This window comes from Dermacentor variabilis, chromosome 11 (genome assembly GCF_050947875.1).
Source record: "Dermacentor variabilis isolate Ectoservices chromosome 11, ASM5094787v1, whole genome shotgun sequence".
Taxonomy (NCBI): domain Eukaryota; kingdom Metazoa; phylum Arthropoda; class Arachnida; order Ixodida; family Ixodidae; genus Dermacentor; species Dermacentor variabilis.
In genome coordinates this window covers 41,102,500-41,117,698 of record NC_134578.1, presented here as the reverse complement: position 1 = coordinate 41,117,698, position 15,199 = coordinate 41,102,500, and the positions used below count along the sequence as shown (strand labels likewise).

The window sequence follows — 15,199 nt, the reverse complement described above, 5'->3', positions numbered from 1 at the left end:
GCCTTGAACTGGGGAGCCTCTACGGTGACCGCGCTGTGGCATCCTGTAGTTCTCCGCGAGTTAACTTAAACCGACAGAGGGCTTATGGGCGCTGTGGCCTCCACCGTGACTTCATTGGGACGCCGCAGCGAGTGCTGTTTCGCCTCCTGAAAAATTATCGGTCCGTGGTCAAGAGCCTAGGGGGTGTCCTGAACATCTTCGGCGGTAGAATAGTACAGCTACTGCCATGTATATACGGCATATATAAAGATATAGTATTCGTATATCTGAAGATATGCAAAACATAACGCTCACGGTGACGGCAGCAATTTCGCCTAGAGTATTCACGTAATTGCTTTCGCAATGAAACTTACAATGTTTCATATCACCAAATACACATCTTTAGTACCGATGGAAATGGAGCCGCAACTGATAATACAACCTATAGCCAATGCCTCGCCGCAAGATTTACTTCTTGCTTGGAATAACTCAGCTTGTCAGTGTTACCAAAACTTGCCATCCCCATGGGCTCATCGAATATCTGTTGAGGACCACTGAAGGGTCTGTGGACTGCAGTGGACTGCTGCACCGCGCTATCCAAGTTGTAGGAGAATGTAAGAGTGAACTATGTTACCTGTACTTTCAACTAGAATTTAGGTGGGAGGGCTTTCCACTAAGCTTATAGCACTTTATTATCTATATTAGCTTGCAGTACTTACCACTAACGTTGTCGAATCATTTTTGTTGTTCTCTGAACACATTATTATTCATTTCAGATGTCCCCAAGGAACCAATTCACCTGCACATCAAAGCCATCAACAGTTCTGCTCTTGTCATCACATGGCCCTTGCCGTTGACAAATGCAACACCCTTCGACAGCTATCTGCTTACTTGGTGGAAGGAGGAGGAAACATTCCCCGAAGAAGCGTCAGTGCATAACGAGTCTTTGCCGGCAAACTCGACGAGGTTCGTCATCGATAATTTAGAACCAAACAGCACCTACCACGTAAACGTCTCTAGAATATACCAAGACAATGAGATGGACAGAACCGACTCTGAGCAGGTATCGGCGAGTACGCAGCCAGACCCTTACGTGAAACCCAAGGGTCTACACGTCGAATACAAAACTAACTCATCTGAGGTGATTGTCACGTGGGAGGGCATTCCAGTGCGCCTTGAGGACTCGCCCGTGCGCCAGTATGCTGTGAAACTGTGCTTGGTAAATGTCGTAAACCCAGATCACGAATATCCGAACTGCGAACGAAAAGAAATATCCGCAGGCGTAGAGAAAGCAGTCTTCACCGGAATAAGCGGCCTCACTGATTACCGAGTTGAAGTAAGAGCTATAGTGAGTCGAAGTGACAACACGACTGACGAAGGAGAACCAGCTGCTCAATATTTCGACACTCCAGCGCCTCCTGTGCCTGAGCTACGACACACGCTTCGCGCCGACGTCAACGCTACCCGCGTGACACTCCACTGGCGTGAACCGGCGGGATTTAATGACTACGAAATTCTCTACTACGTCAGTATCTTCAGCGCGTCATCGAAGCCGGAGATGGAAAGGACAACCAATCTGACGGAGCTGACATTCGGCGGCTTGGAGCCGAACACGAACTATTCTGCGGACGTCGCTACGTGCCTCGTCGGAACACAGCGGCAGCACTGTGCAGGCAACACCACTATCGAGTTCAAGACTCTCCCTATCGGTAAGTGGGCTGCATTTGTAAAGAACCAAACCATGTGTTGTCACGACTGACATTCGCATGCTGGCAGCTCAGAAAATTTTTTGGCGTTGTTGGCGTGAAATTTTATTTGCTGAACTACACTTCTGAGTTTAACTTATTTCGCTTATCCCTTAATAATCAATATTCTAAGTACCCTACATCCAGTTACGGATAAAAATCACCTAACCACATCAGAATTTGTTGTTTGTTGTGAAAGTATTCATGTGGTATCTAAACGCATTAAATAATATCCGTTCGCGCAAAAGTAAGAAAGTGAGTATCCAACCACTACCAAATCTCTGACAAATGATGACATTTGAAGGCGGAATAGCATTCAAATAAAACGCAAGCGAATGTATTGGTGGTGTATTGATCCATCTTTGAGTGCATGTGACAATATTTTGAGCAACGTGACTTAAAATATTTAAACACGATTTGCGGACAGAAGGCAAATAAGCAAGGCGCTCTGCCACCTTTTTAAAATTCTACATGGTGACTAAGCCCCACTAAGTGCGCGTTGAGTGCGAGAACTTCCGAAATGAGCCACGAGGGCACTCTTAAGAAGTCCTGAACAAATGACAAAAACGTTGTCAGGTTTCTTGGTAATGCTCTGCCCCCCCCCCCCCCCGGCTTCATTCTTCTATACTATAACTTCGCTTCATTTGTTATAACTACGAAGGCCTTTAAATGCCGAAAATATCTATGATACCACTTAAAGTACGATTTGGAAAGTATGTGCAGAATGTGAACGTTCTCACAATATCTGTTGGTGTTATGGTGTTATAAGTGCTATAGCTACTCACTCTAGCATAAGGCAAAATTGTTTTTTTATTTGCAAAAAAATGTGATTCCTTAATGCACGATCAACAAATTCAGAGGCAGTCATCGTCGCACTGACAGTGTCACGAACACTGTCTTCCCTTTCCCACATATATTCATCCGAAAAACATATTATTATTATTATTATTATTATTATTATTATTATTATTATTCAGAAACCTCACAGGCTCCAGAAGGAGTATTGTGTAAGGGGTGATTATACAACACACACACACACACACACATATATATATATATATATATATATATATATATATATATATATATATATATATATATATATAAGCATTACTAGATCAAGAATTTGCATGAGCTTGCTTCCTGTTTTATCTGGCTTTTTCCCATCACCTCACCACAACAGACACCAGTGACTACACGCCTGAAGTCTCAGTGAAAGCCCTTAACGCCAGCGCCCTTGAGGTCAGTTGGCTACGGCGTAGCATTGATGCAAAGTCTCCGGAGGAATATACCATCTCCTGGAGACCAAAGCGGGCCACCCTCGCAAGTGAAGTCACAGCCAGAAACGTCTCATTTGCCCCAGAGGAGCACGGACGGGAGGTTGTCATCACCGATCTTGAACCCTACACGGCATACATCATTTATGTAGTTTCCTCGAATGAAGCCCTTAAAGACCGCTCTGTTATAGTGCAAACTACTGGCGAAGGAACCACAAATCCACTGCCCAGCAGCGCACCTGCGTATCTGACACTCGATGTTCTCGCAGCAAGTGACACCTCAGCAAAGGCCTTGGTAACATGGAAACCTCCCAGTGATACGGGTGGTGCACCGGTAACCGGATATTTAGTGGTCTTGTGCCCCCTGAACGATGCTTCAGCTGTTACTGCTTCCAGTTCAAAGCCAGCTTGCCAAAGCCGGAAGACGACATCGGATGTGAAAGAAACTATCTTCTTGCAGCCGGCGTCGGCAGGAAAAGATTACGTGGTGGAAGTTAGAGCGTTTGTTGAGCACGATTGCCATACCATTGAAGGACAGGTGGCGATAGCTATAGCTCACGCGAAGTGAACTCAACATTTCTTAATGATAACGCGAGCTGTTATGAAAAAAGAGCGCGCTGCATAGGCAAATAAAATTGCTAAATATTTCAAATCAAGAAGGTTTAGCACACATGGGACAAAACAGCAAAACAAAAGGAGTATGCGGAGAATACATAGGTCCTTCAGGTGTAACACACGCCAATCATGGGCTTATCCTAATCAACATACATTGTAACGGGACCATCTAGCATTTGCATAGTTCGCATAGAGAGCTTCGTAGGGACCCCACAGATAGCCTATATACGAATTAAACTGCATGAGTGCTCAACTGGGGGCTGGTTGGGCCATTCTTAGAAGGCAATCGAACAGCCCTTCAGACAGGTCGAAGTAATGACTACAGACAACGCACAACTGCCTGCCGACAACAGTGACCTGAGATTATTTTTGTCTTTTGTTGCCTGCGCAGATCCTCGTTAGCATATGTATTGCCTTTCAAGTGCAATAAACACTGCTTGTTAGTCAGCGACGTGTTTGTCGACTTTATTTCGTCCTACGTTACACACTGTTCGATTAGCTGCTATACGCGAACGCTGTGCCTTCTCTTTTGATACCAAAGCCAGATAACGTTGTGGATATAGGGAAACCTGAAGGAGCCATGGCAGTCGCAAGTACGCCTCAAGATTCCTGGAATTACCAAGTCCCGTCATTCAGCAGTGTCCCTACGACAGATGACGCTGTTCAGTCTGAACGAGGAGCTTGGACAACGAGCACACATTTACACCCCATATATCGGTCTCTGTCGCGCGCTGCGCCGACACTATGCTCCTGCCGGCCTTACAAGTCACAATGAAGTTCCAGGTGTACCACATGACAACGCCTACGGCCGTTTAACATGCCCTACGTGATGATGTTAATTACATAGTGCGAGCACCACCTGGAATGTGCGTAGTTCTTTTTTTGCGCTTGCAAGGCACCTCTTCAGAATGACCCTCTTGGTGGTGCCCCCCAGTCAGCCCACAAGGAAACCCAGACAGTTCCCACACCTTTGTCAAGAGCAGAAGCGGCGAGAGGTCTTTGTTTGGTCACACGAGAACATAAACTTCGTGGAGCACCCCGAGTGTCTCGAACTGTCATAGCTGTAGACTTTGCCCTTCGTTGCAGCTGCAAATTTCATCCCACTTTTCCCGCCATGATGCAGCTTTACTGCGATGCTTATGGATAGAGGTGGTTTTTATGAAAGCCGACTCATTCCTTGTTGGAATGTCAGACACGCCCATCGCTGACTCCTGCAGCTGTGAAGAGACTATAGAACACGTCTTTTTGTCATCGCCTTAACACCGAACGCGCTATTCTTCGGAGTTTGTTAAATCGGCAAGATAATAGAGAATTTTCAGAGACTAAGATCCTTGAACCATCGCCCCACGCATCGCACACTTGGAAGGCGAAGCGGTCATTGTTACATTATGTGTAATCGACTGGTCTCATTGACCGATTGTAGGCGTGATGGACACCCGTACCTGTTTTCGCTACCAGTGCCTTCTTCCTTCCCTCGATTTACTTTCTTTTCATCTCTCAGCCTCCTTGCATCTGCGTAGGGTAGCAAGCCGGACACGCGTTTGGCTCTACGTTCCTGCCTTAGTTTTTTTTCTTCCTCCTCCTCCTCCTCCTCCAGCAATTTAAAATGTTCTTGATTCGTCTTCAGTATTCTTTGTTTGTGCTATCACCCCTGCGAATTAATAACCTCGAAACAAAAATTGATGCTAATAAATTTATTTAGTCGCATTATTTATTTACAACCGCAAGAAAACTGGCATGGCCTCGTATTTGATTATTTCAAAATCTTTGCGGCTTTAATGGTGTTCATGTATAGCTCCCCGAACAATAAAGCAGGTTGGACGAGTGGACTGTCAGCAACGTTTTGTCCTGTATTCGATCAGTTATTACACAGCTCCGTTGTTGAAGCTAATGATATGCGGTTTTTATACGCTCTATGTGGCTGCAATAAATCCGAAAATATGTTCAGAGCATGACATGTTTTATTATAGATCTGCATAACATCTTGTTTCTTTCCTCATACAAATTACATTTTACATGGGTGCAGCAAATGTCCTATAATGTCTGCAAATACACGAAATATAGAGCGAGGAGGCGTTGGCGGATGCTTCCCTCCATCTAACTTCTTTCACTGTCATTCCGTATCATAAATATCGTCGTAGTCAGTGGCATTCAAGTCACTGCATGTATGTATAGCACTGAAAATACTACCATCACTCTCAGTAATTTCATGGAGAAGGAAATCATCCTTGGAGCATGAGCACTGAATCAAGTGACAGCTGCGCTTTCGTGACGGGCCCGAAAGCACGCAATTGGCGGCCGCCATTTTTTATGTACTTGCCAGATGAACGTAGGCCAACGGCTTTGGACCCCTAGTGGCCAAAGAGGGAACTAGATATTTTCAATGTTTTTTACCAGACGAACGTATACCAATGGCTTTGGCCCTCTAGCGGCCAATGCGGAAACTCGACAGAACGTTGAAATAGGTTGAATCTGCCACGCCTGTTACTGGCACTTACAAAGAGAGCCCAAACACGTGAGCGAGACAGGCTCGTAGTTGTCACTTATTTAAAACATAATGGTATCCGAGTGATACTCGTGCATGACACTGAAAGGCGCAAACGTTTGCATGATATTCCATCTTGCCATTCCTTACCTGTTACTGAAACACACTATTTGTGGAGTAAGCAGCGTCCCCTGAAAGGAGGCGAAGACCATTGCTTTCAAAGCGAGTGCTGCCACAAAGAATAAATCCGTTCGATTTTCCACTTACGAATTTGTCAGTTTAGTAAAGGGCACCTTCTTATTTATGGGATGTTTGCGAGAAATAATTGTGCGGCAATCGATTTTTCGTGTTGAAAATTAATTGTGATGCGTGATATCGGTGACGGTTTAATGCGTCTTACCTGTTGTTTCAAACTAAGAAAAAAAAACCCGGCAATTTCTCATGTTCTCCGGCATGTGGAACTTGCGCTGAAGAACAGCTCCCGCTTCAGTGATCGATGAAAAGTCGTTATGTGCAATACTAGTGCCTCCTTCTATACTATTGTGCCTTCCTAAGAGTTTGGCAGTTCATTACTGCGGTAGACAACAGTGTTGCTTAGGTACTGTCCTGGGTAAGAACAAATTCACATTTACCATACATTGCAAATCTATTTTTATTCGGCGGTATAACGGATTACAGAAGTTGTACACATTCGCCTGTCTAACAATCTTGTACTCCTGCCGTTATTGGGCTTATTTCAATGTTATGAGAAATTCCTAAAAGAAAGCGCGCACGTTCTAGAGGAGGGTCGTAGAATTAAATTCATTGAACTTGCTATGACACTAACATTCGTCTTCATTGAAAACCTTCGCGAGCTCAATCACTACTTTTCTTATATTCTTCATGTTGCTTTGCGAAAGTAAAATGTTGCTTTCTATAAAAAGACATCGTTATAAATTAGTCTTATTTTTATGGTCTGACGCATCAGCCCTTGATAGATGTTAGTTCCATCTCCTATTACGATCGTATAAGTGCTCCACTTAAATTTACGCCTGGCAAAGGTCCGTTGAAATGCTCTGAATGCCAAAAAATGCTCTGAATGTCATATAAGCGAGCAAGTAAGGCTAAACTAATTTGGGAATACGGACATTTTTCAATCTCCGATGGCGTTTTCCTCGACTCGAGGTAGCGGAGCACTACCTAGCTTCTACAACGCATGCACCACCATATTGACAACCATCAGGGAGGAACTCGGAGAAAAACAAATCGAAACGTCAAAGAAGTAAAGGATCATACGGCTTTGTCTTGAACTGAGTTTTTGACCCGACCATGACTATATTTCGGCTTCGCCTGCGACTAAAAACGAAGGTGCAGAAGTTGGCAAGACTGAATAACCTAGGGCAGCCTCATGTACACAAATAAAATTATATTACGAATGTAGATTCGAGAACGCGTTACAGGACAAAACATAATTTTAAGAGCGGTGCCACTCCGAGATGTAGGCTTTATATGTGGGTATCATTTGACTGAAAATGTATCGCGAGGTGCTTATCTGGCATTCCAAAGCAGCCTCTTGAAACGTTCCGAAGACATCGCGGCTATGCAGTCTCCGTAGCTCACTATAAACCTGCATCCTCGTACTTATACAAAAGATCCGCACCCAGAAAATTAGCACTGAGCCGCAAAAAATGGCAAACGCAAGCAATATTTTTGTAAGCTACAGGACTGCTTTTTTGCTTGAGCTGGTGTGGCTACAGAAGGCTGGTCGCCTTTTGGATAGGGTCGTCGCTTTTGTTAAGTTACTATGGCATCAGCTCGACTAGCAGTTGGCAACAGCCGCCACATCAGAAAAGCCATGTGGTGAGCTAGAAGCTCGTGCTGTTATAGTGATGTAGGTACCCACATGCCGTTTAATAGTGTGTAGTTTTATTGTCCCTGGAATATACCTGACTATAAATAAGTAGTGATGTACTAGAAACCGAGAAATGGAGGTGGACACTCAGTGGGCTGAAATATTATATCGTATGTGAAACACGCAGTATATGCTAAAGCCTCTCCAGTTCGAGAACATTTCACATGTTTCAAGTTATTACGCGGAAGCCGATAAGTTTATTTAAAGTAAAGGTTGATGAATGTGCTCTTGCTCTAGTTATACATCTTTTTAGGTTGCTTATTTATTTATTTATTTATTTATTTATTTATTTATTTATGTTATCAACTGGTTCACCGACAAAACTAGCACAGTGGAATTATACGCAGGCACCAGTAAAAAATGTTTAAAACTTGCTTAGCAACCTTAATTAAATGCACTTGCCAGGATCTACTTACAATTTTATCCGCCTCTACTTTTAGTGAGCGCCTGAAGAATACGATGCGTTTAAGCAATTTGTGATCTCAGAAGTACCAAGAAAAAGGCATGTGCGTATTACAAGGTGCCTGATTAGAGGCCAAACAAAAGCATTTCGAATGTTATATTTTATGCTAATTGAGAAATATTCAACACATTAATGAAAATTGTATGTTTGGAAAAAAGCATGCTTACATGGCTAGGCATATACAATGCAAGGAATATTGGCTCTGAGCTAGCATGACAGTTTCTGCCAGCGGCGTTTTAATTAACTTTCTTATAAGCTTTGCGAGGTGTTTAAAGAACAACAGGAGCAACTAAGTGAAAAAAAGCATTCTTTTAGTAATTAGCTGAAGCTTCTTTTTTCCTATTTTTTTTAGGATTTCAGGGAGACGTCACCAACCTTACTGCTGAAGCCATCAGCGGTACATCACTTCGAATTTCTTGGGACGCTCCAGTCGCACGTGAATTTCTGAAAGGTTACCGGGTGTTCTGGTGGTTGGACCATCACAACCAGACTCACAGGGCAGCCGACGACATACTCACAGTGTCTTTACATAGCACGAACACAATTATCGACCGTCTCCAACCCTACACAACCTACGTGGTTGAAGTAATTGCTGATTACGTGGTCGGCAACGTAATGTGGCACGGCAAGCCGCTACTCCAGTCAGCGACAACCAAACCCGATGGACTCCCCGCCGTGGCTAATGTCGACATTGGAACGACCAACAGGACCATGTCGTCTTCCGACGTAGTCATCTCCTGGACTACCACTAACATGCAGAATTCCAGCGCTGAGGTGCAGTTCCGCGTCATTCTTTGCATAGGGTCGAACGCAGGCTCCCAAAACTGCTTTGACGAGGCGGTAAACGCTCCATTATCGACGGTAACGTTCCCAGGAGTTAGGAATTTTGCCGCTCTTGTAGCCAAAGTTCAGCCGCTCGTCAAGACAGAAAATAAACTGTACGAAGGAAAACTAGTCGAGACCACTGGAGTGAGCTGGACACCCGAGATTTCGGAATTGAGCGAGCTCACCATTGCGGATATAACCGAAAACTCCGCGCATGTCTCGTGGTCGAAAGCGCCAGTTTTTGACGAAATAAGTGGGGCGTACTACAGGGTGGTTCTGAGCGTTGAGCCCTCGCAGAACGTTCTCCGAAATACTACAATTTTAGGTACTGACGCGTACACGCCTATGAATGGAAACGTTAGCCAGCAGGAACGAATTATTGTGCGGAACGTTACGACAACTGACAGAGAGATAGAGTTGGGAAATCTGAAAGCGTGGAGGAACTATACGGTCACCGTGACTCCAACAGTCGTCGGCGAAGGGCAAGTCTTCGTGGGAGAAGGGAAGAGCAAGGACTTCGAAACTCTCGTCGGTGGTAAGTGTCATGCTGTTTTCCTCCATCTTAAAGTATGTCAAGACAGTGTTAGCATTCGAAACTAATGGATTTGAGCCTACTTATGGCTTTCATAAGAAATTACTTAGTGGTAAGGAAAGACTTTGCTGGCACACTATGCTGAGGTGGAAGGGTTTTATTGCTCAAGTATTTAGTAGGTTTGCGGAAAGCCTACCGGTACCATCGTAACACTTTGGAAAGGATTGGACTTGTGCAGTGCTCAAAAAACACTTCACTAGTCCTTCAATCGAAGTAATTTGGTGTGCTGTGTTGACACATGCCTTATGCCTAGCTACGCTAGAGAACACCAATTTGCGCTTTATGAGGAAATCAATACGCCAATGTAAGAGAAACGAGACTGCGAGCTCTTCAAATTAGGAGAAATATCTTAAGTGAAATCAGGGCGAACGTTGACAATTAATAAAGAGAAACACTATGAATAAGGTAATTTACTTGGTATCATTGCGTTTTCAGAACGTGACAGGGCAGAATATTTGAAATTACTTATTGCACATTTGCAGGGCTTCCTGCTATTGAAGATTTACTTACCCCAGAAGGCCAGAAATTCACTCTCCGACAATAATGTTATATTATACTCATGAAGGAAGGCGCACATTGGTTAAAAAGCTAGCCATAAACTTGCAATAAATAAATGTGTTCATTGGATTTATTCAGCAGCAAGTTCTGTCTTTGATAGCAACCCTTGGTAACGGTTGTATTAGTCAGCCTTTGCTTAACTCCGCTATTGCTTGAGATAAAATATCAACCCTTATAAAAAAAAAACTTTTTACAGCAGGCGCTGAACAGATTAATGGGACGGCTTTCTGTCACAGCTTATCACACTCCGTGTGGCGGTAATTTACTGACAACATTGTATTTCGATATATTAAGTGAAGGGCTTTTTTACGAGCAACCAAGCTCGCTTATAGCAGTTTGAGTACTTGAAGGTGCACAGACACCAAATAATATTTAGGGTTAACTCTGTTGCAGGGACTTTTTCTTTATTCTAGCATCGGAGAAGTGTCTGCATTACCACTGTTTACGGAAACTACAGTCAAGCTTGTGTGCCGCACAAGATGCCGGAAATGAAGTTTCCGGCATCTGTTGCGGCAATCACTTTCCGGCGATCACATCATTGTGAATTATTGCTTATTTTTTAACACATTAGCAACGACCGGCAGAGTGAGACATTGTGAGCTCGCTTCACGCACACAAAAATTATTCTTTTACATGGTTGCCCACAGCGGGGTTTAGGGAGTGGTCGTTTTTTCATAAAAACGAAAATATATAGACTTTTCAGGAAAACCTCGAAAATGCTGCGTGCTACAGCAGCCGCTAGTCATTCGCGCCTGCCCATTCGTTCATGCCCAACTTTCGCCTCTCTGATATCCACACTTCACGGCGCCACTTTCCAGTTCCCGAAAAGCCGAGGAATGTGACCGTGGAGGAAAAGGACGGGGGACACACTCTAACATGGCTGCCTCCGGAATCGTGGAACGGACCCCCTGGCGGCTACGAAGTCAGTTTCACCTGCATGAACGGCGAAGTCAAGGGCAACAGCACCAGCGTCTCTCTCGAGCCGGACAGGATGGCGCTTCGCATTCCAACGCTCAGCCCGGGCGTGCCCTGCACAGTGAGCATCAACGCGTACAGCCTGTACGAGGACGAAATACAGGACGGAGCAAGAGTCAGGGTCCGCTTTACACCTCTTGGCGGCAAAAAGGATTATGCCGCGTTCGATCATCCGACGATCAACTGAGTGCCGTACTCTTCTTATAAAAGCAAGCGTGAGCAAACTGTATGCACACTAACATTATTGTATAGCTGTCACACGAGACAAAATGCCAGAACCACTGCTGGGGCAGCCTACAATGATTCAGCTCGGAACGACATTGTCTACAAATCTATAAAACAACGCAGAAACAGCATGGAGAGCGCTTACTCATTGAAAAAGTTAGGCAATACATTTCTAAATGGACAGTTTATTGTTTTACATGGAAAGAAAATTAACAGTCACTGCTGTCTTTGTATTGTTCTCGCTGTTCTTTAGGCCCCTTCTTTCTTTCTATGTTCTTTTCTAGATAATAGTAAACACATGTATGGCGTCGTATCAGGCGTACAGTGTACTATGTATTTGAGCGGTGTGTGTTGTCTATATCGTTCTTTTATTAAGTGCTTTGAATACCTTTCAATAGGTCAGTTATGTCTCAAGCGCTCTCGCGTGTGCGTAAAATGTTGGCATGGCGTTTTCTTCAAGTAGACTGACTACTGAGAATATTGGTCTTTTAGCGCCCTAGCACGTGTCTTCGTCCTCCTTACGCTAGTGTTGTGTATTAAATAGCGTAGTAAACTGTGATCAACTGCTACACACTCTACCAAAATGTCTTTCCACGCGGCTTCTGTTTTTCCACCTAAAGATTCGCTGTTGATCGAGGTTCTTCGTGTGGGGAATTTCCATCAGGCTTCTCGAGCCTTTACTAGTCATATAGTGATCATAGTGTTGTGGTAGAAGGATGATATTTACGTGGATTATGTTGGCCTACCTTCCCCCAGCAGGTAAAATGTATTGCAGTAACACTTCCAACTTAAGTACATGTTCATTTTTGATGGTTTCTTCTAATGCGTAGACATATACCACGAATTTGCACACAGTTGTTTACATGAGTTCTCATGGGTAGAGGTATCTACAGAGATTTTCGAGGGTATCTGGGCACCCCTTGACCCAGCCACACATTTGGCGAAACATTCCAGCTTCCGCCATTGCAGTACGAGGCACATTAGAGTTACCGCCGGTTACCTAACGGCAAAACAGGTACAAGCGCACTGCAGGCCTGGTGCTCGCATACAACGGGTGTTCTAGACGCTTAGAAGTTGTCTCACCTGTTGGTAGGTGTGAGGCACATGACCGCCAGACTGTGTTCAGGCGGCGTCGGGCCGTCCCAACACCTGGTCAGGAGCGCGCTTGTGTCTATTTTACCGGTAAGTACCCTGCGGCAGCAGTTGTCAGCCCACCACAGCAGCGGTGAATGCTCCCCTACTTCATGAAGGAGGAGGAAGACGAGGAGAAGGAGGACATAAAGAGAGAAGGCAGGGATGTTAACTAGTAATGCGTCTGGTTGGCTACCCTACCCTAGGGGATGGTAAAGAGGGAATAGGAAGAGAGAGAGATGGAGTGGAGGGGGAGGAAAGCGGAGCTGACATGTTCATCTTTGACGGTTTCTTCTAATGCATACACATGTACCACCAATCGGCACTCAGTTGTTTGCATGGGTTCTCATCTCGAAAGGGTCTCTGGGCACCCCTTGACCCTACCACACCTTTGGTGAAATATTCAAGCTATTTCATGAAAGGTGTCGGTTTGTCAAGGGGCACTCGGAGACACTGGAAAATCTCTATATGCCCTGTTTCGAGATTAGAACCCATATTTACAACTGAGCACCAGGTCGTAGTAGATGTCTACTGACTAGAAAGAAACTAGAAAGAACCAGCGCATTGCCGGCGGCACCGGGATTGAAACCCGTACCTCTCGCATACGAAGCGGATGCTCCACCATTTGACAAGCGCTGCTGTGTGGTACACTTTATTTTGTAAACTAAAAGGTAATGTCTTACTTTGTAGGTTAAGAAGATGTCCTGTTGTCATACACTGCAATCGAATGCGTATGTCTGAATGTGGTGGCTACATAGTACGGTGCCAGGCTATAAACCTCGACGGCCCTGACTAATAGCCAGAGGACGACTGAAACTATGGTACAAATTTTGCCAGACCTTAAATGGCTAGTTTACTCCTGTTACTTATTATTTGCTCTTAGCGACCAATGACGAAACTGTAATTTGATGAGATTGTTTAGATGGTAAACTGCTTATGTTATTGTGGAAAATTTAAATAAATGCTGGCACTCCTCGCTACACGGCTTTGTTTATTTCTCACGGGATGAAATTCCACTGCAGATGCAATGATCGCAGTGTACTAGTGAAAGTCTTATTTAACTTTCTATTCCAACCTGTTGCTGGAGCCGAAGGCCACTTCGTTTTACGCTGCTTCAAAACGCGAAAGTTTTCTCAGCTGACTGTGAGTTTGTTTCCATCCATATAACGTGAGTGGCCGAGAAATGGAACCGGAGATCCTACAAGTTTGAACTTGGAATAATTTACTTACGGAAACAATAAGATAGGCGGTTGAGACAAGTGCACCGACAGCAATCGGCCTCTGAAACCTAGCACAAAACCTGCCTCGAACGTCTGCTAGTCTTGTGCTCGACGAATTGGGCACAAGTAGCGTACAGAAACGTATGCGTAAGTATGCGTGTGTGTATGGTTGGGAAATCCTTCTCCATCGAAAATGCCCACGTCGGCGTAATGAACAGAGGAGGTTCCCGCTGCTTGGGATAACGGGTGACCTCCCAGAACCTAATCACGAGCCGCAGATAAAAAGCTACGGGTGTTCTGGGACAGGGTCATCCGAATTCCCTGAAAACTCCTCACTTATGGCCAATAGCGATTTCCAGGGGGGTGCCGAACAGCGCGCCATGTACGCCTTCTCCCCCCGACGTTTTCAACAACGCTCCTGGCTGATATGCTGGGAGCATGCTGGAAGAGACCGGAAACCTCCTCTTCTGCGAGGCAAGCGCTGCAAACGACAATGAGCAGCGCAACGAAGTGGAAATCGGAAGAGATTACAGGTTTCCGACACTCTCTCTGCTTTTGAACGTTTAGTAATAATAGTTCGTGTAAATAAATGTAAAAGGTTTGTTCCCTTTAAACCTGTGAACTGGCCGAGTGTTTCTTTTTAATGGCTACCTCGGAGAAAGATAAAAATTCAGCAGATACACTTAAGACTGCGTGCGTGTGGGAATGCGAAACCATTATAATCCCTTAGGGGAAATGTTCTCGACTGATGTTTTCCGCGCGCAATAAAGTTCTTTCTGCTGAATCGGTGTGTGTGTGTGTGTGTTTGCGTGTACGTTGGCCACAGGCTGAAGACATTTGGGCCATTTTGCTGCAGAACGATGAATTTTATTTTATGTATAATTAAGTGTGAGACGCTGCCACAAGAATTGACAATGAAGTTATGTTGCTGAAGTGAACAGGACAGAAATTCCAACAGGCTGCATTTGTTCTTTCTAATGATTGTAACGACAAGATCTACAGGTAAGCGTAGCGTGCTCGAATCAATTCGAGGTTTATTAAAATCACCAAAAAGAATTACGCTGTGCTTGCCGTGCTTAGGCAAGGCATTTTCGTGAGAATAGATGGTATCTTCAAATAATACAGGGAAATTACTCTTCGGTATATAGAAAGCTCCGATTAATACTTTTTGACGCTCTAGGCTGATTTCAAGCCAAGAAGACTGTTGAGTACTTTCTA

General features: G+C 44.5%; 1 protein-coding gene across 2 annotated transcripts in view; it reads left to right on the top strand.

The window, feature by feature from the left end:
- The window catches only part of LOC142564367 (uncharacterized), a 47,946-nt gene extending 34,207 nt beyond the window's left edge, over window positions 1–13,739 (top strand). Inside the window, exons 12-14 of one of the 2 annotated variants that reach the window (XM_075675351.1) lie at window positions 756–1,688; window positions 8,808–9,815; window positions 11,249–13,739. In XM_075675351.1, coding sequence (XP_075531466.1) covers window positions 756–1,688; window positions 8,808–9,815; window positions 11,249–11,592 — 2,285 coding nt within the window. In that variant the 3' untranslated portion in view covers window positions 11,593–13,739. Of the gene's footprint in view, window positions 1–755; window positions 1,689–2,907; window positions 4,064–8,807; window positions 9,816–11,248 lie in introns of those variants that run through there. The other variant, XM_075675352.1, reaches the window with a different exon arrangement.
- Window positions 13,740–15,199: the final 1,460 nt, after the last annotated feature.